Consider the following 24,917-nt stretch of genomic DNA (forward strand, 5'->3'; position numbering starts at 1 on the left):
GGGGGAAGGGGAGGCCGGCATTGGGGGGTTTGGGATGTCCGGAGCCCAGGACTTTACTTTTACCCTCTGTGTCACTTACATACTGCAGCATCCTGGGTGGGGGAAGGGGAGGCCGGCATTGGGGGGTTTGGGACGTCCGGAGCCCAGGACTTTACTTTTACCCTCTGTGTCACTTACATACTGCAGCATCCTGGGTGGGGGAAGGGGAGGCCGACATTGGGGCGTTTGGGACGTGTGGAGCCCAGGACTTTACTTTTACCCTCTGTGTCACTTACGTATTGCAGCTTCCTGGGCGGGGGAAGGGGAGGCCGACATTGGGGCGTTTGGGACGTGTGGAGCCCAGGACTTTACTTTTACCCTCTGTGTCACTTACGTATTGCAGCTTCCTGGGCGGGTGTTTCGCTGCTGTAAGTTTTGGAAAATGTAAAAAGTGACGTTCAAGGCCGAGCCCCTCGGGAATTGTAATGCCAGAAATAATGAGAGTTCAGTTTTACAAGCACAAGAGGGGTCCGGGGATCCGCCCGGCTGAGGGGTCACTCCTCACAATAACCCCTATAACCTCAGTCCGCTCAGCCCTGTGACTATAGAGGACGGATCAGTGATGGATGGCCAGTGGACGCTTGGGGGGGTGGGTGGGTGCAGAGAGGCGCCCCCCACAGACCTGTACGGAACCCTCATCCCTCGCTCCATCACAGTCGCTGCTCTCTCTCGCTCTCTCCCTATAATACGGCAGTAAAAGCTTAATATTGATTTATTGACGCTGCGGCGCAGGAGAAATCCGATGTCCCCGGAGCTCGTACACAACAACGGCCGCCAATATCTGACATTACTATATCTTATAGGAGACTGAAGCAACTCAGGCATGTCCAGGGCTGCGGTCGCCCTCCTCTCCTGTAACATATGGACGTTACTGGCGTCTTAGCTTCGTCTTTGCTGCCTGACGTCCTCAGATATATAAGGGTGAGCTGCTTCTGCTTGGATACAGGGACGGGACACGGGGACGGGACACATGGACGGGACACAGGGACGGGATACGGGGACGGGATACGGGGACGGGATACAGCAAATGGATACAGGGACGGGACACGGGGAATGGATACAGGGACGGTACACAGGGATTGGATACAGGGACAGTACACAGGGATTGGATACAGGGACGGGACACAGGGAATGGATACAGGGACGGTACACAGGGATTGGATACAGGGACGGTACACAGGGATTGGATACAGGGACGGGACACGGGGACGGGATACAGGGACGGGATACAGGGACGGGACACATGGACGGGACACGGGGACGGGATACAGCAAATGGATACAGGGATGGGACACAGGGACAGGATACAGGGACGGGACACAGAAAATGGATACAGGGACAGGATACAGGGACGGGACACGGGGACGGGATACAGGGACGGGACACAGGGAATGGATACAGGGAATGGATACAGGGACGGGATACAGGGACGGGACACAGAAAATGGATACAGGGACAGGATACAGGGACGGGACACGGGGACGGGACACGGGGATGGGATACAGGGATGGGATACAGGGACGGGATACAGGGACGGGACACAGGGAATGGATACAGGGACGGGATACAGGGACGGTACACAGGGATTGGATACAGGGACGGAATACAGGGACGGTACACAGGGATTGGATACAGGGACGGGATACAGGGACGGGACACGGATGGGATACAGGGACAGGATACAGGGACGGGACACAGGGACGGGACACAGGGACAGGATACAGGGACGGGACACAGGGACGGGATACAGGGACGGGACACGGATGGGATACAGGGACGGGAAACAGGGACAGGATACAGGGACGGGACACGGATGGGACACAGGGACAGGATACAGGGACGGGACACAGGGACAGGATACAGGGACGGGACACGGATGGGATACAGGGACGGGATACAGGGACGGGAAACAGGGACAGGATACAGGGACGGGACACGGATGGGACACAGGGACAGGATACAGGGACGGGACATGGGGACGGGACACAGAAAATGGATACAGGGACGGGATACAGGGACGGGACACAGGGAATGGATACAGGGATGGGACACAGGGACAGGATACAGGGACGGGACACAGAAAATGGATACAGGGACGGGATACAGGGACGGGACACGGGGAATGGATACAGGGACGGTACACAGGGATTGGATACAGGGACGGTACACAGGGATTGGATACAGGGACGGGACACGGATGGGAAACAGGGATGGGACACGGATGGGATACAGCGACGGGACACGGGGACAGAATACGGGGATGGGAGACGGGGACTGGATACGGGGATTGGATACAGGGACGGGACACAGGGATTGGATACAGGGACGGGACACAGGGATTGGATACAGGGACAGGATACAGGGACGGGACACAGGGATTGGATACAGGGACGGGATACAGGGACGGGACACGGATGGGATACAGGGACGGGACACAGGGATTGGATACAGGGACGGGACACAGGGACGGGATACAGGGATTGGATACAGGGACGGGACACAGGGATTGGATACAGGGATGGGATACAGGGACGGGACACAGGGAATGGATACAGGGACGGGATACAGGGACGGGACACAGGGATTGGATACAGGGACGGGATACAGGGACGGGACACAGGGATTGGATACAGGGACGGGATACAGGGACGGGACACAGGGAATGGATACAGGGATGGGATACAAAGTTGCCTGAAGGTTAAACTGCTGCATTCTGTCACCTTCACACAACTTTTATCTATAGTGTCCGGTGTACAACGTCCTCCTGTGATGTCTGCCTCATCTGTCTTTATTCCCTCCATTGTCAATAATAAGAGCTTTCCTTAAAGGTGAACTCCCATGTGCACAGTCCCTACATGTTAAAGGGGAAGTTCAGCAAAAAAAGAAAAAAGGTTAAAAATCAACTGGTGTCAGAAAGTTATACAGATTTGTAATTTACTTCTATATTACAATCTACAGTCTTCCAGTACTTATCAACTGCTGTATGTCCTGCAGGAAGTGGTGCATTCTCCCTAGTCTTCCAGTACTTATCAGCTGCTGTATGTCCTGCAGGAAGTGGTGTATTCTCTCCAGTCTGACACAGTGCTCTCTGCTGCCACCTCTGTCCATGTCAGGAACTGTCCAGAGCAGCAGCAAATCCCCATAGAAAACCTTTCCTGCTCTGGACAGTTCCTGACATGGACAGAGGTGGCAGCAGAGAGCACTGTGTCAGACTGGAGAGAATACACCACTTCCTGCAGGACATACAGCAGATGATAATTACTGGAAGATTTTCTAATAGAAGTAATTACAAATCTCTGACAATCTCTGGCACCAGTTGATTTAAAAGAATTTTATTTACTGAACTACCCCTTTAAGCTGGCCACACAGATTAGACGAACAGCGACCAAATTCCGTTCTGGTGTATATGGTGACCTCCTGCCTCCCCGATGGCCGATGTTTGGAAAGAGAAATGCCGGGCTGCTAACTTCCATATGCCCTATCCTTTGTTCTCTGGCGGATAAGCCGCCACCAGGGATGTCGGCAGCAGCTTTCTCGCAGTGCACATGTCTATGCCGGATTGGGGAAGACAACTGTGGGCTGAACGATATCTGCAGCTTTACAATAAGGGACCAAAGAGCGTCTCTGGATCAGCTGTGATCAGCTTCTCTGCAGCGCCACCACAGGAGATACAAAGTATTACAGTGTCCATGGTGCAGGACAGGACGGGTCCTCCAGGAAGGGAGACGCTCTTTGTTACCATCCATCAAAGGAGCCAATGATCCCTCTATATCAGAGTATATACACCAGACTATATATACTATATACCAGACTACATACTGTGAACTAGACTATATATACTACATACCAGACTATATATACTATACACCAGACTATATACTACATACCAGAGTATATATACTATATACCAGACTACATACTATGTACTAGACTATATATACTACATACCAGACTATATATACTATACACCAGACTATATATACTATACACCAGACTATATATACTATATACCAGACTATATATACTATACACCAGACTATATACTACATACCAGACTATATATACTACATACCAGACTATATATACTACATACCAGACTATATATACTATACACCAGACTATATATACTATACACCAGACTATATACTACATACCAGACTATATATACTACATACCAGACTATATATACTATATACCAGACTATATATACTATACACCAGACTATATATACTATACACCAGACTATATATACTACATACCAGACTATATATACTACATACCAGACTATATATACTATATACCAGACTACATACTATGTATTAGACTATATATACTACATACCAGACTATATATACTATACACTAGACTATATACTACATACCAGACTATATATACTATACACCGGACTATATACCATGTACTAAACTATATACCAGACTATATACTACGTACCAGATTATATACCAGACTATATACTATACACCAGACTATATACCATGTACTAGACTATATACCAGACTATATATACTATATACCAGATTATATACTACATACCAGACTATACACTATACACCAGACTATATACTATGTACTAGACTATACACCAGACTATATATACTATATACCAGACTATATACTACATACCAGACTATATACTATACACCAGACTATATACCATGTACTAGACTATATACCAGACTATATATACTATATACCAGATTATATACCAGACTATATACTACATACCAGACTATATATACTATACACCAGACTATATACTATGTACTAGACTATACACCAGACTATATATACTATATACCAGACTATATACTACATACCAGAGTATATACTATACACCAGACTAGAACAGATCCTATAGGAACCGTTGTGACTGTATATATCTGGAGGGCAGCGTCCAACCCCCCTATGACAGATATAGCGGCTGACTGACTGTTCCACTTTCCGCAGAAGCGAAGAGACAGAATACCAAAATAAGAAGAAACGAGGATTTCTGTGCCTGGTGAGCAGCGCGGCCATAGAAGGCGAGGAGGCAGATCCCACCCATATATCAACTACTACATGAAGACTGATCCGGGGGCGGCTGGAGGAAGGGATTTTCCCTCGCACACCCCCCTTCCTGACTGCGCCCAGCCATGTTCCTGCACAGTCGCCTCCTCATCCACAATCTTACCATGAAAACGCTTTAGTTTCTTGTTTTTTTTTAAAGAAAAAGCGGAACGGACAATATTGATGGAACGCCACCCCCCGTACTGCGCAACAAGTAAAACCGAGTACGGAGCAATCACTACACTGACTGGATGAGCGGTGATGCCACTCATAACACGAGGCTTGTATCTGCTGCCCCTCATCGTCCCCTCCAGGCCATCATCCTCCTCCTCCACCTACTTATAACAATAGGCCGATAATAATAATGGCTTATCCAGGTGCCGGGACCCTCAGTGATCTGTGGAGCAACTCAGAAGAAGTGTTCAATTATTCTACAGCACCCCCACAGGACAGATGAAGAATTACACTATATCTATTGAGATCCGTGGGCTCTGGAATGGTGTCCAACTCTGCTGTGGCTGATAGGCAAGGATCCTCAATGAGACCCCCCCGGCCTCCCCCCAACCACCCCCGCTTCCCCCCCACCCCGCTGTATCGGTGAGTTAGTTATCACTTTCATGCTGCCTGCTGTCTTCTCCTCGCCCTGTCAGCCTCATTTAATAGATCTCAAAGCTGGTGAGGTACGGAGAAGCTGCCGGGGCCACCCCAGTGACTCATGGATAAGACAGCCATAACGGGCCCCTTTACGCCACATCTTCCTATCCAGAAACTCGATAACTTCTCATTGTCCCCCGTGTGTCTTTGCACCGTAACAGCTTGTAGATCATGTGGTTTTATGGCTACGTTCACATTACTATCAGAGCCGCCACCAGATCTGCTGAGCTATTCTTCCCATGAAGGGTTTGGACGCCATGATGGAACGTGTTTGGTCCCATTATAAGTCATTGGAGCCTGACTGGTCTTCTGTCCTGCTTTCGGGCAGTGTGAACAGAGCTAAGAAGTCTAAAGACCAACAATAAAGTAAATAATCTGGGATCTTTACCTGCATTGGCCTCCAGACTGAAGCTGGGTAGGTCCTTCTTCCCACATTCGGGTCCCACCTCCCCCGTGTAGCTGGTAGGACGGGCGCAGAACTGAAGCCGGCACTCCCGATCCTCCGCTGTGTTGTTCCTGATAAGCGCAAACACATCGAAGTCGCTGCCCTTGTCCATCTTCTCAGACACTTTAATCTTCATGTCTATGGCGTGGGGGGCGTCCTCCCTCTGCACGCGGGGAACCACAACCTGCTGATTGGCTTTATCAAAGACCCGTCTCTCGTCTTCTGAACCTGAAGGACCAAAGGTATTAAGAGAAGGGAAACAATCAACCAAATATATGTCTAGTAAGGAAGGAATGGGGTGGTGTCAGATTAAGGTGGAATGAGATCTTTCTGGGACTGGGCCGTGTAGTCACCCACAGGGGACCACAACCACCAACCAACGGTGCGAAGACCTCCGATCAGACAGACATTAATTCCAGGAATTACAGTCTGACAGCCGACTTGTCAGTGTTACGAGGAGCGCGGTGTGACACTGCACAGACACCATATCGCTATGTCATTCAGCTCTGCGGCATATCGGACGCGACTGAACCAGTAAGTAAATCTAAAATAGAACAATGTTCCTTCGCCAACAAAAAAAATCTTTATCCTCAGATGCGATGAACAATACAAATAATTGTTTTTCACACATCATTAAGACTAAATGAAGTTTTGTTTCCAATATTCATCATCCAGGATATTAAAACAATGAAATCTGATGGGCTGGAGGCGTTTACTCCGCCAAATAAATAATAAGCGACTGCGGCTCCGGGAGACATCTGAGGTGCTAAGAAGATCTGTTATACAACAAGGAGGAGGAATAGAGCAGATATCTGGGAGGACGTGATATCTGGGAGGACGTGATATCTGGGAGGACGTGATATCCGGGAGGACGTGATATCTGGGAGGACGTGATATCTGGGAGGAGGTGATATCCGGGAGGACGTGATATCTGGGAGGACGTGATATCCGGGAGGACGTGATATCTAGGAGGAGGTGATATCTGGGAGGAGGTGATATCTGGGAGGAGGTGATATCTGGGAGGACGTGATATCTGGGAGGACGTGATATCTGCAGGAGGTGATATCTGGGAGGACGTGATATCCGGGAGGAGGTGATATCTGCAGGAGGACGTGATATCTGGGAGGACGTGATATCTGGGAGGACGTGATATCTGGGAGGACGTGATATCTGGGAGGACGTGATATCTGGGAGGACGTGATATCTGGGAGGACGTGATATCTGGGAGGACGTGATATCCGGGAGGACGTGATATCCGGGAGGACGTGATATCCGGGAGGACGTCATATCTGGGAGAAGGTGATATCTGGCAGGACGTGATATCCGGGAGGACGGGATATCCGGGAGGACGTGATATCCGGGAGGAGGTGATATCTGGGAGGAGGTGATATCTGGGAGGACGTGATATCTGGAAGGAGGTGATATCTGCAGGAGGACGTGATATCCGGGAGGAGGTGATATCTGCAGGAGGTGATATCTGGGAGGAGGTGATATCTGGCAGGACGTGATATTCGGGAGGACGTGATATCCGGGAGGAGGTGATATCTGGGAGGAGGTGATATCTGGGAGGAGGTGATATCTGCAGGAGGTGATATCTGGGAGGACGTGATATCTGGGAGGACGTGATATCTGGGAGGAGGTGATATCCGGGAGGACGTGATATCCGGGAGGAGGTGATATCTGGGAGGAGGTGATATCTGGGAGGAGGTGATATCTGCAGGAGGTGATATCTGGGAGGACGTGATATCTGCAGGAGGTGATATCTGGGAGGACGTGATATCTGGGAGGACGTGATATCTGGGAGGACGTGATATCCGGGAGGACGTGATATCCGGGAGGACGTCATATCTGGGAGAAGGTGATATCTGGCAGGACGTGATATCCGGGAGGACGGGATATCCGGGAGGACGTGATATCCGGGAGGAGGTGATATCTGGGAGGAGGTGATATCTGGGAGGAGGTGATATCTGCAGGAGGTGATATCTGGGAGGAGGTGATATCTGGGAGGACGGGATATCTGGGAGGAGGTGATATCTGCAGGAGGTCATATCTGGGAGGACGTCATATCTGGCAGGACGTGATATCTGGGAGGAGGTGATATCTGGGAGGAGGTGATATCTGGGAGGAGGTGATATCTGGGAGGAGGTGATATCTGCAGGAGGTGATATCTGCAGGAGGACGTCATATCTGGGAAGAGGTGATATCTGGGAAGAGGTGATATCTGGGAGGAGGTGATATCTGGGAGGACGTCATATCTGGGAGAAGGTGATATCTGGGAGGACGTGATATCTGGGAGGACGTGATATCTGGGAGGACGTGATATCTGGGAGGACGTCATATCCGGGAGGACGTGATATCTGGGAGGACGTCATATTTGGACGACGTGATATCTGGCAGGACGTCATATTTGGAGGACGTCATATCTGGGAGGACGTCATATCTGGGAGGACGTCATATCTGGGAGGAGGTGATATCTGGGAGGAGGTGATATCTGGGAGGAGGTGATATCTGGGAGGACATTTGTCGTGTTACTATGGGGCCCTGTTCACACATTTAAGATTCGTATAGTCTGGCTCCTGATCTGATGGATGAGATTCTGGGGCCCCCGATCTGATGGATGGGATTGTGGGGCCCCCGATCTGACAGACGGGATCATGGGGCCCCCGATCTGATGGACGGGATTGTGGGGCCCCCGATCTGATGGACGGAATTCTGGGGCTCCTGATCTGATGGACGGGATTCTGGGGCTCCCGATCTGATGGACGGGATTGTGGGGCCCCCGTTCTGATGGACGGGATTCTGGGGCCCCCGATCTGATGGAAGGGATTGTGGGGCCCCCGTTCTGATGGACGGGATTCTGGGGCTCCCGATCTGATGGACGGGATTCTGGGGCCCCCGATCTGATGGATGGGATTCTGGGGCTCCCGATCTGATGGACGGGATTCTGGGGCCCCCGATCTGATGGAAGGGATTATGGGGCCCCCGATCTGATGGACGGGATTCTGGGGCTCCCGATCTGATGGACGGGATTCTGGGGCTCCCGATCTGATGGACGGGATTCTGGGGCTCCCGATCTGATGGACGGGATTCTGGGGCTCCACATCACACACAGTATTCACCGTATTATGGAAAAAATAAAAATTCATTTATGTGGATCTGCATGGATGAGGATTGGCGCCATTGATGATAATAGGGCTAATGAGTCGGGGTCCTGGGGGCATCTTTGGCACATTATTGGTAGACATTAGTGATGAGCGAATACTGTTCAATCGAATAGATAGTCGATCGAATAGTGAGATATTCGAATATTTGATATTCGTACGAACATCCCGCGAATATTCGATAAGCGTTCAAATCCCCCAGCTTCCGGTTTCACCCTCCAAATGGTCAAATAGATGTTTTTCACTAATCGAATACTTGTTCCCATAGACTTTATTGGGATCAAATATTCGATCGAATATTCAAATATTCGCGGGATATTCGTACGAATAGCGAATGTTCGAATATCTCACTATTCGCTCATCACTAGTAGACATCTGGGGGTTTGGTCTTTGATAAATCCGGTCAGATTAACCTATGGTTGTCCAATAATGTGTGAATTTACCCCAAGGTTCCATCCACCTATAGAGCAGCATATAGAGATGGACTCCACAGCCTGGGGCACTGCCTGCACCACCATATAGTGACGTATTAGATTCTCCACTAGAATTCTGCAATGTGACGTCACATAGTATGGGTATATATATATATCTGCATCCAAAATATGCAAACTAGCTCTCTACCAAAAGAGCTGGCACTCTGCTGCCCCTATGGGGGGGCCACACTCACTGTCACTTCCCATAGGTGGCAGCAGGGGGCAGGCTCTTTTATATATGGTGGAGAGCTCATTTGCATATTTATCTCCCATGGAGCATTGCATGGCCTCTGTTAGAGTCTATACGTCTCCTCAATGACACAGACTGACCCCCAGTCCTGAGTGGTTGTTGAGCAGTTACCTGCCCTATACTGATAGAAGGAACACAATATACAGTATATTCTCCTGCCACTCACCCTCAGGGTACTTGTAGTTGTGTGTAATGTCTTCCCGGCCGTCGTTTCCCACCGCTTTGGTGCTGATTTTCTGTCCGACCTGTGACGTGTACTTTGTCTGCCTGACGGTGCCATCCTTCTGCTCCACATAGTAAACCACGTCCGCGTTCACCTCAGCAAACACAAATGGGACGTCGTAGTTTATAGCAAGGTCTCCCTCCTTGACGGCCAGAACAGGAGCGGGACCACAGCAGTACACACCTGCAAGAGAACAGACCATCCAGGCTAAACGATATGAGAGATCTGCAGAGTATCGCAGGGGTCTTCTCATCCGGCATGGCTTTCCTGGTTATTGGAGCCATAGAGACCAATTATATAGGGTAATACGGCCGTGGAGAGAACCTCTGCTGGTGATTCCGAATCCTTGTGCTATAGAATGACAATAACCTGTACAGGACTCATGAAAGAGATGGGAGATGGGTCCAAGGGTGGAGAGACGACAAGGGCCCCCCGCCTTTCTGGACAAACCCATAATAGGGGCCCCGTCTGATCTTTGCTTCGCGGCCTCCTCTCTTTGCTATGTACACTACTTCTTGGATCCCAGTGGCTTATAAACCGTATCATGTTAGTAATCATGGAATAAGTCCTAATATTGGGAACCTACATTAGGAACCTGTTGGCACTACCATGTCGTCCCCGGTGGCTTCTTTCTGCCTCATCGGCCTCGGTTGATAGATCTTTCTCTGTATAGTACAGGGAGAGATGTAGTAATCCTGGCTGGTGGGGTGCGGAGAAGCCACCGGGGGCCGACCCAATGACTCGTAGTGTAGATGGCATGAAAGTGATATCAGGTTCCCTTTAAGATAAGGAAAAGGAACGAAGGAACGTATCAGTGAAAACACAGAAGAGAAGTCAGATTCCCACCATCACTTTTCTCTTGAGGAGTCGGATCAACGACCTGCCAGCCATCGTATCCTTCAGGGAGGTCAAGGCGGTTCATCCAGGCTTCAACCCAACAATGGAAGTTCCTTCATAAACAGGAACAAAATATTTCTCGTCATGTCAGCAAATCTACAAAACCATTAGCTTCAATATAAAGCCCAAGCCATACAAATACCCTATAGCTATATCACACCCCCAGCCACACAACAACCCTATAGCTATATCACACCCCGGCCATACAAATACCCTATAGCTATATCCCATCCCAGGCCATACAAATACCCTATAGCTATATCACCCCCCAGCCATACAAATACCCTATAGCTATATCACACCCCCGGCCATACAATAACCCTATAGCTGTATCCCATCCCAGGCCATACAAATACACTATAGCTATATCCCATTCCAGGCCATACAAATACACTACAGCTATATCACCCCCCCGGCCATACAAATACCCTATAGCTATATCACACCCCCGGCCATACAAATACCCTATAGCTATATCACACCCCGGCCATACAAATACCCTATAGCTATATCACACCCCGGCCATACAAATACCCTATAGCTATATCACACCCCGGCCATACAAATACCCTATAGCTATATCACACCCCCGGCCATAGAAATACCCTATAGCTATATCACACCCCCGGCCATACAAATACCCTATAGCTATATCACACCCCCAGCCATACAATAACCCTATAGCTATATCACACCCCCAGCCATACAATAACCCTATAGCTATATCACACCCCCAGCCATACAAATACCCTATAGCTATATCACACCCCCAGCCATACTAATACCCTATAGCTATATCACACCCCCGGCCATACAATAACCCTATAGCTATATCCCACCCCCGGCCATACAATAACCCTATAGCTATATCCCACCCCCGGCCATACAAATACACTATAGCTATATTACACCCCCGGCCATACAATAACCCTATAGCTATATCACACCCCGGCCATACAAATACCCTATAGCTATATCACACCCCCAGCCATACAATAACCCTATAGCTATATCACACCCCGGCCATACAAATACACTATAGCTATATCACACCCCCGGCCATACAATAACCCTATAGCTATATCACACCCCCGGCCATACAATAACCCTATAGCTATATCACACCCCCAGCCATACAAATACCCTATAGCTATATCACACCCCCGGCCATACAATAACCTTATAGCTATATCCCACCCCCGGCCATACAATAACCCTATAGCTTTATCACACCGCCGGCCATACAATAACCCTATAGCTATATCCCACCCCCGGCCATACAATAACCCTATAGCTATATCCCACCCCCGGCCATACAATAACCCTATAGCTATATCACACCCCCGGCCATACAAATACACTATAGCTATATCACACCCCCGGCCATACAAATACACTATAGCTATATCACACCCCCGGCCATACAATAACCCTATAGCTATATAACACCCCTGGCCATACAATAACCCTATAGCTATATAACACGCCCGGCCATACAATAACCCTATAGCTATATCACACCCCCAGCCATACAATAACCCTATAGCTATATCACACCCCCGGCCATACAACAACCCTATAGCTATATAACACCCCCGGCCATACAATAACCCTATAGCTATATCCCACCCCCGGCCATACAATAACCCTATAGCTATATCACACCCCCGGCCATACAATAACCCTATAGCTATATCCTATCCCGGCGATACAATAACCCTATAGCTCTATCCCACCCCCGGCCATACAATAACCCTATAGCTATATCCTATCCCGGCGATACAATAACCCTATAGCTCTATCCCACCCCCGGCCATACAATAACCCTATAGCTATGTCCCATCCCAGGCCATACAATAACCCTATAGCTATATCACACCCCCGGCCATACAATAACCCTATAGCTATATCCTATCCCCGGCCATACAATAACCCTATAGCTATATCACACCCCCAGCCATACAATAACCCTATAGCTATATCACACCCCCGGCCATACAATAACCCTATAGCTATATCCTATCCCCGGCCATACAATAACCCTATAGCTATATCACACCCCCAGCCATACAATAACCCTATAGCTATATCCCACCCCCGGCCATATAATAACCCTATAGTTATATAACACGCCCGGCCATACAATAACCCTATAGCTATATCCCATCCCAGGCCATACAATAACCCTATAGCTGTATCACACCCCCGGCCATACAATAACCCTATAGCTATATCCTATCCCGGCCATACAATAACCCTATAGCTATATCACACCCCCGGCCATACAATAACCCTATAGCTATATCCCATCCCCGGCCATACAATAACCCTATAACTATATCCCATCCCCGGCCATACAATAACCCTATAGCTATATCCCCGGCCACACAATAACCCTATAGCTATATAACACGCCCGGCCATACAATAACCCTATAGCTATATCCCATCCCAGGCCATACAATAACCCTACAGCTATATCACACTCCCGGCCATACAATAACCCTATAGCTATATCCCATCCCCGGCCATACAATAACCCTATAGCTATATCCCATCCCAGGCCATACAATAACCCTATAGCTATATCACGGCCCCGGCCATACAATAACCCTATAGCTATATCACACCCCCGGCCATACAATAACCCTATAGCTATATCCCATCCCCGGCCACACAATAACTCTATAGTTATATAACACCCCCGGCCATACAATAACCCTATAGCTATATCCCATCCCAGGCCATACAATAACCCTATAGCTATATCCCACCCCCGGCCATACAATAACCCTATAGCTATATCCCAACCCCGGCCATACAATAACCCTATAGCTATATCCCATCCCCGGCCATACAATAACCCTATAGCTGTATCCAATAGTATAAGGCAGCACTTCTCAAACTTTTTCTACTGGAGCCTCACCCAACAGACCAAGGCAATGCCGGGGCCTCACCAGACTGACCAAGAGGGCGCCTGGGCCTCACTATCTGTGGTGAAAGTCCATTGTAAAGCTGGAAATAATGCTGGGGCTCCTACCACCCATCTCCCAAGCTCTATATACCAATAAAGCAAGTACAAAATATATTAATAATTGCTAAAATGGCCTCACCAACACCTAGGGGGCGCCTCACTGTTTGAGAAGCACTGCTATACGGCATCCCATCCTACCAGATCATGTCTCTCGTCTTCTTCTGCTTCTTCCCCTGGTCGTCCAGATACTGCTCAATCACCAGGTTACTGTTCGTATCATGTGCAGAGTTGTAGTTGCTGATGACCCGAGCCGGGATCCCCAGACACCTCAGAACTGAAACACAACATGGTGTAATTCCCCTTTAAGGCCTTTTCTCTCGTCTTTCATCGTCCTTCCTCTCACCTGAACAGGCAACAGCCGCAAACACCCAACACTGTCCATACCGCACTGCCTGACAACCAAACTTTCTCCAACGCCGCAGGATGTCCACACTGCCGATCCAGGACATGGGGCTCACGCCATCGTCGTAGCAGTTGTCCCAGCGCCCATATAGAATACCGCTGTCATCGTTACAATTCACCTGAAGGACAGTGAGTAAATCGTGTTGGGATCGGCAAATGATGTCCTATACCATAACAGTGGCAGCACACAGATATTCCATTACCAGGGGCTATCAAGTTAGGTGAATATGGGGTCAGTAATATGGTCAGGCTCGGCCATTGTCAACCAGCCTGATGTCCAAATAACAGAAAGACTTAAAGGGAACCTGTCACATTCAAGAGCCAATCCGATCTGTGGTTATGATCTTATAGAGCAGGAGGAGCAGAGCTGATTGATATATAGTCCTATAGGAAAATATTTAGTAGAACCTCATTTATTCATGGAAACCGCTGCTTACTGCAGTCAAGTGGGCGGGGCTAGTAAAAATTTACTTGAAAAAATGACAAGTTCTCCTGAATTTCTTCCCATAAAAGTATATATCAGTCCGCTCAGCTCCTCCTCCTCTATAACATGATGCCTGCAGATTGGATGACACTGTCAATGTGACAGGTCCCCTTTAATAATTTATAGGATTTGTAAACTCACCATTGCACTGACGACGCGGCTTATATACACGGGGTCATTCCGCTGGGTGCAGTCGGTGGTGGAATCTTCTGCAAACTTGGGGTTTTTGTCTAACACTTCAAGAGAAGCTTCCAGTATATAATCTTCAAACTAATAAGAAGAAAAGAATGTAAGACAGGAAGGTGTGAGCATAGTCCCAGAGACGTAACAGCCCATTGTTCTCTCTCTATAATATAATGTATAATATATATAATCAACGGTAAAGCCTTCATAGATGTTTGCTGTCATTATTGTCTATGGGGGGGGGGGGGGTGCGGAGCGGGGGAGGGGGGCTACGGAGGGATGCGGAGAGGGGGGGTATACAGGCCACTGATACACACTGCTGGCTAAACCTTCTTTATTGGAAATATACAGTGCCTTGGTTATATGGTTCTAGGATGTTGCATATGACGTTACTTAAAAGCCCCAAACCCACGACCTTTGTCAGGAACAGCCACGGATGAGAGAACGGCCAGCAGATGTCTAGCTTCTCTGCGCTCTGCTGGCCACCGTCCACCTCTAGTAACAGAGCAGGTTACAGGCAGTGATCAGGGCTTAGCATGTGCTAGGTGCAGGAGAGGGAGGGAGAACGATGGGCAAAGCCTGAGCTGTGCAATATGGCGGCCAGTCTGCCCGCTCAAGATGGTCCACACTGTTACTACATAGACTATCCCTATTACTACATAGACTATCCCTATTACTACATAGACTATCCCTATCACTACATAGACTATCCCTATCACTACATAGACTATCCCTATTACTACATAGACTATCCCTATTACTACATAGACTATCCCTATTACTACATGGGCTATCCCTATTACTACATGGGCTATCCCTATTACTACATAGACTATCCCTATTACTACATAGACTATCCCTATTACTACATGGGCTATCCCTATTACTACATAGACTATCCCTATTACTACATGGGCTATCCCTATTACTACATAGACTATCCCTATTACTGCATGGGCTATCCCTATTACTGCATGGGCTATCCCTATTACTACATAGACTATCCCTATTACTACATGGGCTATCCCTATTACTACATGGGCTATCCCTATTACTACATAGACTATCCCTATTACTACATGGGCTATCCCTATTACTGCATGGGCTATCCCTATTACTACATAGACAATCCCTATTACTACATGGGCTATCCCTATTACTGCATGGGCTATCCCTATTACTACATAGACTATCCCTATTACTACATGGGCTATCCCTATTACTACATAGACTATCCCTATTACTACATGGGCTATCCCTATTACTGCATGGGCTATCCCTATTACTACATAGACTATCCCTATTACTACATGGGCTATCCCTATTACTACATAGACTATCCCTATTACTACATAGACTATCCCTATTACTACATGGGCTATCCCTATTACTACATACACTATCCCTATTACTACATGGGCTATCCCTATTACTACATGGGCTATCCCTATTACTACATGGGCTATCCCTATTACTACATGGGCTATCCCTATTACTACATAGACTATCCCTATTACTACATGGGCTATCCCTATTACTGCATGGGCTATCCCTATTACTACATAGACTATCCCTATTACTACATGGGCTATCCCTATTACTACATACACTATCCCTATTACTACATAGACTATCCCTATTACTACATGGGCTATCCCTATTACTACATGGGCTATCCCTATTACTACATGGGCTATCCCTATTACTACATAGACTATCCCTATTACTACATGGGCTATCCCTATTACTACATGGGCTATCCCTATTACTACATACACTATCCCTATTACTACATGGGCTATCCCTATTACTACATGGGCTATCCCTATTACTACATACACTATCCCTATTACTACATGGGCTATCCCTATTACTGCATGGGCTATCCCTATTACTACATACACTATCCCTATTTCTACATAGGCGGTGTCCTTCTTTATATGACTACAAGCAGTAAGTCCAGCAGCTCAGTACCTGTGTGTGTGTATATGTGTCTGTGTATATAAGAGTGTGTGTATATACCCTTGTATAATCAGAGGGGGGTGAGGTGTAATAATTCTTCCTTATTATAATCCATCCTTCATCTCCGGCCGGCGGTGGGATGAGGACGTGACCCCCTGTGACCCCGATCTGTCCCAAACCATTTATGGTATAAAAATACTAAAGTCTTATCTCAACATGGCAGAAGCCCAACACCCAGCGTCCATGCCGCAGCAGTATACAGCTCTACAGTATACAGCCCTGTCCTGTATACACCAGTACATAGAGAAGGATACAACTCTGTATACACCAGTACATAGAGAAGGATACAGATCTACAGTATACAGGATACAGCCCTATCCTGCATACACCAGTACATAGAGAAGGATCCAGCTCTACAGTATACAGGATACAGCTCTACAGGATACAGGATACAGCTCTACGGGATACAGAATACAGCTCTACAGGATACAGCTCTACAGTATACAGCTCTACAGGATACAGCTCTACAGTATACAGCTCTACGGGATACAGAATACAGCTCTACAGGATACAGGATACAGCTCTACAGGATACAGCTCTACAGTATACAGGATACAGCTCTACAGTATACAGCTCTACAGTATACAGCTCTACAGTATACAGCTCTGCAGGATACAGCTCTACAGGATACATGATATAGCTCTAGTATATAGCTCTACGGTGTCCCACCACGGGTGTTTTTGTCTCTCCCGTGCACCTCTCAAAAAGCTTTTTCCTTCAGGTTAAAAGTGGTGAACTAGTCTGAAGTTTCACCACTAGGTGTCAGTATTTTATATGTCTAGGTATTGCACAGCTGAAGTCGGTAATGGGCTAATGTTTTATGTGTACCATGTGTAATTATTGACCAATAGGAGGTGCTCTCTACTTCTAATCTCTCTCTTTTCTCCTGCACACCTCATCCCCACCGCTCACAGGCAGGAATACAGAGGCCCTGTAGGAGGAGTTACATGGTGGAGGAAGTGCAGTTTCAGTCTTATCCAGATTCTCAGAGAGGGAAGATGTAAAAACAGCTGTTCCTGCAGTAGTTAAGCCAGGGCCTGGCTGATGCCAGGACCCCTGACAGGGACAAGCAAGTGCAGAGACAACCCGTACTTTCAGTATTACTACTATATGTACTATGCAGTGCTAAGCACTTTAAAGGGTGCTTTCACACACACACCGTATCCGCAGCGGATTTTACAGTGCGGATTTAATGCTGTGTTCATTCATTTAGTCAAATCCGCTGTGGATCGGCAGCAGAAAATCCGCTGCAGATCCGGTAGGTGTGAAGGCACCCTAAAGGGAGAGGTCATCAAGGAACACGTCTACAAAGGACAAAGCTACCGTAAAGAAGGTCCGCGTGTCCGATCTCACAGTGCAGGTAACTGGGACACCCCCAGACACTTAGCTAAGCCCAGATAACCACGGCTGGGGCTTGTAGTACCCTGGCAGGATGGGTAGCTCAACACTGTGGGAACAAAGGTGGTCAGACCAAAGTCTAAACACAACTTCAAGTAAACTTTGCACTATAAAGTATATGCTCAAGTTCCAGCAGAGTACACAACTACCGTTTTTTCCGATGTATAAGATGACTTTTTAACCCTGAAAAATCGCCTCAGAAGTGGAGGGTCGTGTTATACGCCCAATATGGTCGCCGCATATGATGGGGGAGCATAAAAATGGCTGCATTCCCACCGTTTCTCACCTGTGACTGGTTCCCGGCATTGGCGCCACTCCCGTCCTGTTTCCGGCGCAGGCAGTGTCACAAAGGTTCTCAAAGCTCTCCCCGGTAGCCGAGAGTCTCTGAGCTTCTCCGATGAGATGCTCGGCTGCCTGGAGGACGGGAACGGGTCACAGGTGAGTTAACTGCAGTTAAACCCTGCCTGACCGCAGCAGGGCTCCAGTTAGTAAACCCTGCTGCGGTCAGGCAGGGGTTAACATTTTTCGGTGTATAAGGCACACCACTGACAATCTTCTTGAAATTAGGGGTCGTCTTATATGGTACATATACTCTCCAAGCACTGCTACAACTACCTCTCCTCTACTCTTCAGCACTGCTACAACTACCTCTCCTCTACTCTCCAGCACTGCTACAACTACCTCTCCTCTACTCTCCAGCACCGCTACAACTACCTCTCCAGCACCGTTACAACTACCTCTCCTCTGCTCTACTCTCCGGCACCGCTACAACTACCTCTCCTCTACTCTCCAGCACCGCTACAACTACCTCTCCTCTCCAGCACCGCTACAACTACCTCTCCTCTACTCTCCAAGCACCGCTACAACTATCTCTCCTCTACTCTCCAAGCACTGCTACAACTACCTCTCCTTTGCTCTACTCTCCAAGCACCACTACATTTACCTCTCCTCTACTCTACTCTCCAAGCACTGCTACAACTAACTCTCCTCTGTTCTACTCGCCAAACACCGCTACAATTACCTCTACTCTACAGCACCGCTACAACTACCTCTCCTCTACTCTCCAGCATTGCTACAACTACCTCTCCTCTACTCTCCAGCACCGTTACAACTACCTCTTCTCTATTCTCCAGCACCGCTACAACTACCTCTCCTCTATTCTCCAGCACCGCTACAACTACCTCTCATCTACTCTCCAGCACTGCTACAACTACCTCTCATCTACTCTCCAGCACTGCTACAACTATCTCTCCTCTACTTTCCAGCACCGCTACAACTACCTCACCTCTACTTACCTCTAATTTGCTCTACTCTCCAAGCACCACTACAACTACCTCTCCTCTGCTCTACTCTCCAAACACCGCTACAACTACCTCTCCTCTACTTACCAAGCACTGCTACAACTACCTCTCCTCTACTCTCCAGCACCACTACAACTACCTCTCCTTTACTCTTCACGCACCGCTACAACTACCTCTCCTCTCCAGCACCGCTACAACTACCTCTCCTCTCCAGCACCGTTACAACTACCTCTCCTCTACTCTCCACGCACCGCTACAACTACCTCTCCTCTCCAGCACTGCTACAACTACCTCTCCTCTCCAGCACCATTACAACTACCTCTCCTCTACTCTCCACGCACCGCTACAACTACCTATCCTCTCCAGCACCACTACAACTACCTCTCCTCTCCAGCACAGTTACAACTACCTCTCCTCTACTCTCCACGCACCGCTACAACTACCTCTCCTCTCCAGCACTGCTACAACTACCTCTCCTCTCCAGCACTGCTACAACTACCTCTCCTCTCCAGCACAGTTACAACTACCTCTCCTCTACTCTCCACGCACCGCTACAACTACCTCTCCTCTCCAGCACTGCTACAACTACCTCTCCTCTCCAGCACTGCTACAACTACCTCTCCTCTCCAGCACCGCTACAACTACCTCTCCTCTCCAGCACCGTTACAACTACCTCTCCTCTACTCTCCACGCACCGCTACAACTACCTCTCCTTTCCAGCACTGCTACAACTACCTCTCCTCTCCAGCACCATTACAACTACCTCTCCTCTACTCTCCACGCACCGCTACAACTACCTCTCCTCTCCAGCACCACTACAACTACCTCTCCTCTCCAGCACAGTTACAACTACCTCTCCTCTACTCTCCACGCACCGCTACAACTACCTCTCCTCTCCAGCACTGCTACAACTACCTCTCCTCTCCAGCACTGCTACAACTACCTCTCCTCTCCAGCACAGTTACAACTACCTCTCCTCTACTCTCCACGCACCGCTACAACTACCTCTCCTCTCCAGCACTGCTACAACTACCTCTCCTCTCCAGCACCATTACAACTACCTCTCCTCTCCAGCACCATTACAACTACCTCTCCTCTACTCTCCAAGCACCGCTAAAACTACCTCTCCTCTCCAGCACCGCTACAACTACCTCTCCTTTCCTCTACTCTCCAAGCACTGCTACAACTACCTCTCCTCTACTCTCCAGCACTGTTACAACTACCTCTTCTCTGCTCTACTCTCCAGCACCGCTACAACTACCTCTAGTCTACTCTCCAAGCACTGCTACAACTACCTCTCCTCTACTCTACTCTTCACTGGGACTCAGTCATCCTTTCCTCTGCACCAGCACCTATACACACAGCACCAGCACCTATACACACAGCACATCTATACACACAGCACCAGCACCTATACACACAGCACATCTATACACACAGCACCAGCACCTATACACACAGCACCAGCACCTATACACACAGCACCAGCACCTATACACACAGCACATCTATACACACAGCACCAGCACCTATACACACAGCACCTATACACACAGCACCAGCACCTATACACACAGCACCAGCACCTATACACATAGCACATCTATACACACAGCACCAGCACCTATACACACAGCACCTATACTCACAGCACCAGCACCTATACACACAGCACCAGCACCTATACACACAGCTCCAGCACCTATACACACAGCACATCTATACACACAGCTCCAGCACCTATACACACAGCACATCTATACACACAGTACTGCACATCTATACACACAGCACCAGCACCTATACACACAGCACATCTATACACACACAGCACTAGCAACTATACACACAGCACCAGCACCTATACACACAGCACCAGCACTTATACACACAGCACCAGCACCTATACACACAGCACATCTATACACACAGCACCAGCACCTATACACACAGCACCAGCACCTATACACACAGCACCAGCACCTATACACACAGCACCAGCACCTATACACACAGCACCAGCACTTATACACACAGCACCTATACACACAGCACCTATACACACAGCACCAGCACCTATACACAGCAGCTGTATACCTTGGGTTATTTGTCCCCTTTCTGTGGGTGGCGGCACCGATAGTCCGGATGGGACAGTTGCCACTCTGGACTACAGTGACAAGAGCCCAAAGGACCCATCACAACCCGGCAGGTCACCGACCATTTCAGTAACAGCCACAACACAAAGCAGGTACCAACATCCCACCTGTGGGCTGGACTATAACACCAGTATATACCCAGCACCCATGTGGCAGCAGTATACAGCTCTACAGTATACAGGGTACAGCTCTACAGTATACAGGATACAGCTCTACAGTATACAGGATACAGCTCTACAGTCAGGGCCGGGACAAGGAGTTTTGGTGCCCTAGGCAGAGAAGGCAAATGGTGCCCCCCCCCCCAACCCAGTGTTATTAGAATCAGTGTGCCACAGATAGTATTATGCCCTGAAAGTGCCCCCACACTGTATTATGAGCCCCAATACATTTGGTAGTTACCTTAACATTCTTACCACCATACAGTGATTACATATTGCCTCTGAACAAAACCAAAAGATATCAACATTGATACCATTGAATAATACCGCCACAGTTGTATATAGACCCCCTGTGTGCTGCCCTCAGTAGTATATAGCCACCTATGTTCTGCCCTCATTTGTGCTATGATGAGATGCCTGCACTGCACCCATGGGAGCTTGTAATATCAGCCCTATGAGGTGTCTGCATACAGAGATTTATTGTCTATGTGCTCCATGGTGCTCTGGTCAGTGCAGGATCAGGATTATTATTAATAGACAACAGACTGCAGCCCCATCAATGTCCCCCAGTCATCAGACACACATCTGCCCACTGTCATCACACACACATCTGCCCCGTCATCACACACATCTGCCCCCAGTCATCACACACACACATCTGCCCCCTGTCATCACACACACATCTGCCCCCAGTCATCATACACACACAGCTGCCCCCTGTCATCACACACATCTGCCCCCTGTCATCTCACAAACACACACACACACCTACCCCCAGTTATCACACACACATCTGCCCCAATCACACACACACATCTGCCCCCTGTCATCAAACACACATCTTCCCCCTGTCATCACACACATCTGCCCCCTGTCATCACACACACCTTCCGCCTATCATCACACACACACATCTGTCCCCTGTCATCACACACACACACACACACACACATCTACCCCGTTATCACACAGACATCTACCCCCAGTTATCACACACACATCTGCCCCCAGTCATCACACACACACACATCTGCCCCCTGTCATCACACACACATCTGCCCCCTGTCATCACACACACACACACATCTGCCCCAGTTATCACACACACATCTGCCCCCCCCAGTCATCACACACATTTGGCCCCTGTCATCACACACACCTTCCGCCTATCATCACACACACACATCTGTCCCCTGTCATCACACACACATCTGCCCCCTGTCATCACACACACACACACACACACATCTACCCCGTTATCACACAGACATCTACCCCCAGTTATCACACACACATCTGCCCCCAGTCATCACACACACACACATCTGCCCCCTGTCATCACACACACATCTGCCCCCTGTCATCACACACACACACACATCTGCCCCAGTTATCACACACACATCTGCCCCCCCAGTCATCACACACATTTGGCCCCTGTCATCACACACACACATCTGCCCCCATTCATCACACACACACATCTTCCCCCTGTCATCACACACATCTGCCCCCTGTCATCACACACACCTTCCGCCTATCATCACACACACACATCTGTCCCCTGTCATCACACACACATCTGCCCCCTGTCATCACACACACACACACACACACACACATCTACCCCGTTATCACACAGACATCTACCCCCAGTTATCACACACACATCTGCCCCCAGTCATCACACACACACACATCTGCCCCCTGTCATCACACACACATCTGCCCCCTGTCATCACACACACACACACATCTGCCCCAGTTATCACACACACATCTGCCCCCCCAGTCATCACACACATTTGGCCCCTGTCATCACACACACACATCTGCCCCCAGTCATCACACACATCTGCCCCCTGTCATCACACACACACACATCTGCCCCCATTCATCACACACACATCTGCCCCCTGTCATCACACACACACACACATCTGCCCCCATTCATCACACACACATCTGCCCCCAGTCATCACAGACATCTGCCCCCATTCATCACACACACATCTGCCCCCTGTCATCACAGACATCTGCCCCCTGTCATCACACACACACACACAATCTGCCCCCATTCATCACACACACATCTGCCCCCAGTCATCACACACACACCTTCCCCCTGTCATCACACACATCTGCCCCCAGTCATCACAGACATCTGCCCCCAGTCATCACAGACATCTGCCCCCTGTCATCACACACACACACACACACAATCTGCCCCCATTCATCACACACACATCTGCCCCCAGTCATCACACACATCTGCCCCCTGTCATCACACACACACACATCTGCCCCCATTCATCACACACACATCTGCCCCCAGTCATCACAGACATCTGCCCCCTGTCATCACACACACACACACCTGCCCCCTGTCATCACACATCTGACCAGCCACATACCTGCACTCATACGTTCTGCTTCTATAATGGTGATGGACTAACCAGGAAGTTGAAAAGTCACCTGTGGGGTCCTCATGCTGATCAGCCTCAGGACCCTGTGTGGACTGTAGCTGCCTGCAGCCCCACAGTATCTTGAGTTCGGGGCCTCACAGCAGGG

The 24,917-nt window shown here is 48.8% G+C and overlaps 1 protein-coding gene across 1 annotated transcript in view; it reads right to left on the reverse strand.

Moving 5' to 3' along the window:
• The window catches only part of TGM2 (transglutaminase 2), a 64,144-nt gene that overhangs the window by 5,697 nt on the left and 33,530 nt on the right, over window positions 1-24,917 (reverse strand). Inside the window, exons 5-10 of the mRNA XM_069951567.1 lie at window positions 15,270-15,398; window positions 14,586-14,763; window positions 14,381-14,516; window positions 11,159-11,262; window positions 10,256-10,495; window positions 6,149-6,433 (exon numbers count right to left, since the gene is read on the reverse strand). Coding sequence (XP_069807668.1) covers window positions 6,149-6,433; window positions 10,256-10,495; window positions 11,159-11,262; window positions 14,381-14,516; window positions 14,586-14,763; window positions 15,270-15,398 — 1,072 coding nt within the window. The remainder of the gene's footprint in view (window positions 1-6,148; window positions 6,434-10,255; window positions 10,496-11,158; window positions 11,263-14,380; window positions 14,517-14,585; window positions 14,764-15,269; window positions 15,399-24,917) is intronic.

This window comes from Dendropsophus ebraccatus, chromosome 14 (assembly GCF_027789765.1).
Source record: "Dendropsophus ebraccatus isolate aDenEbr1 chromosome 14, aDenEbr1.pat, whole genome shotgun sequence".
Classification (NCBI taxonomy): domain Eukaryota; kingdom Metazoa; phylum Chordata; class Amphibia; order Anura; family Hylidae; genus Dendropsophus; species Dendropsophus ebraccatus.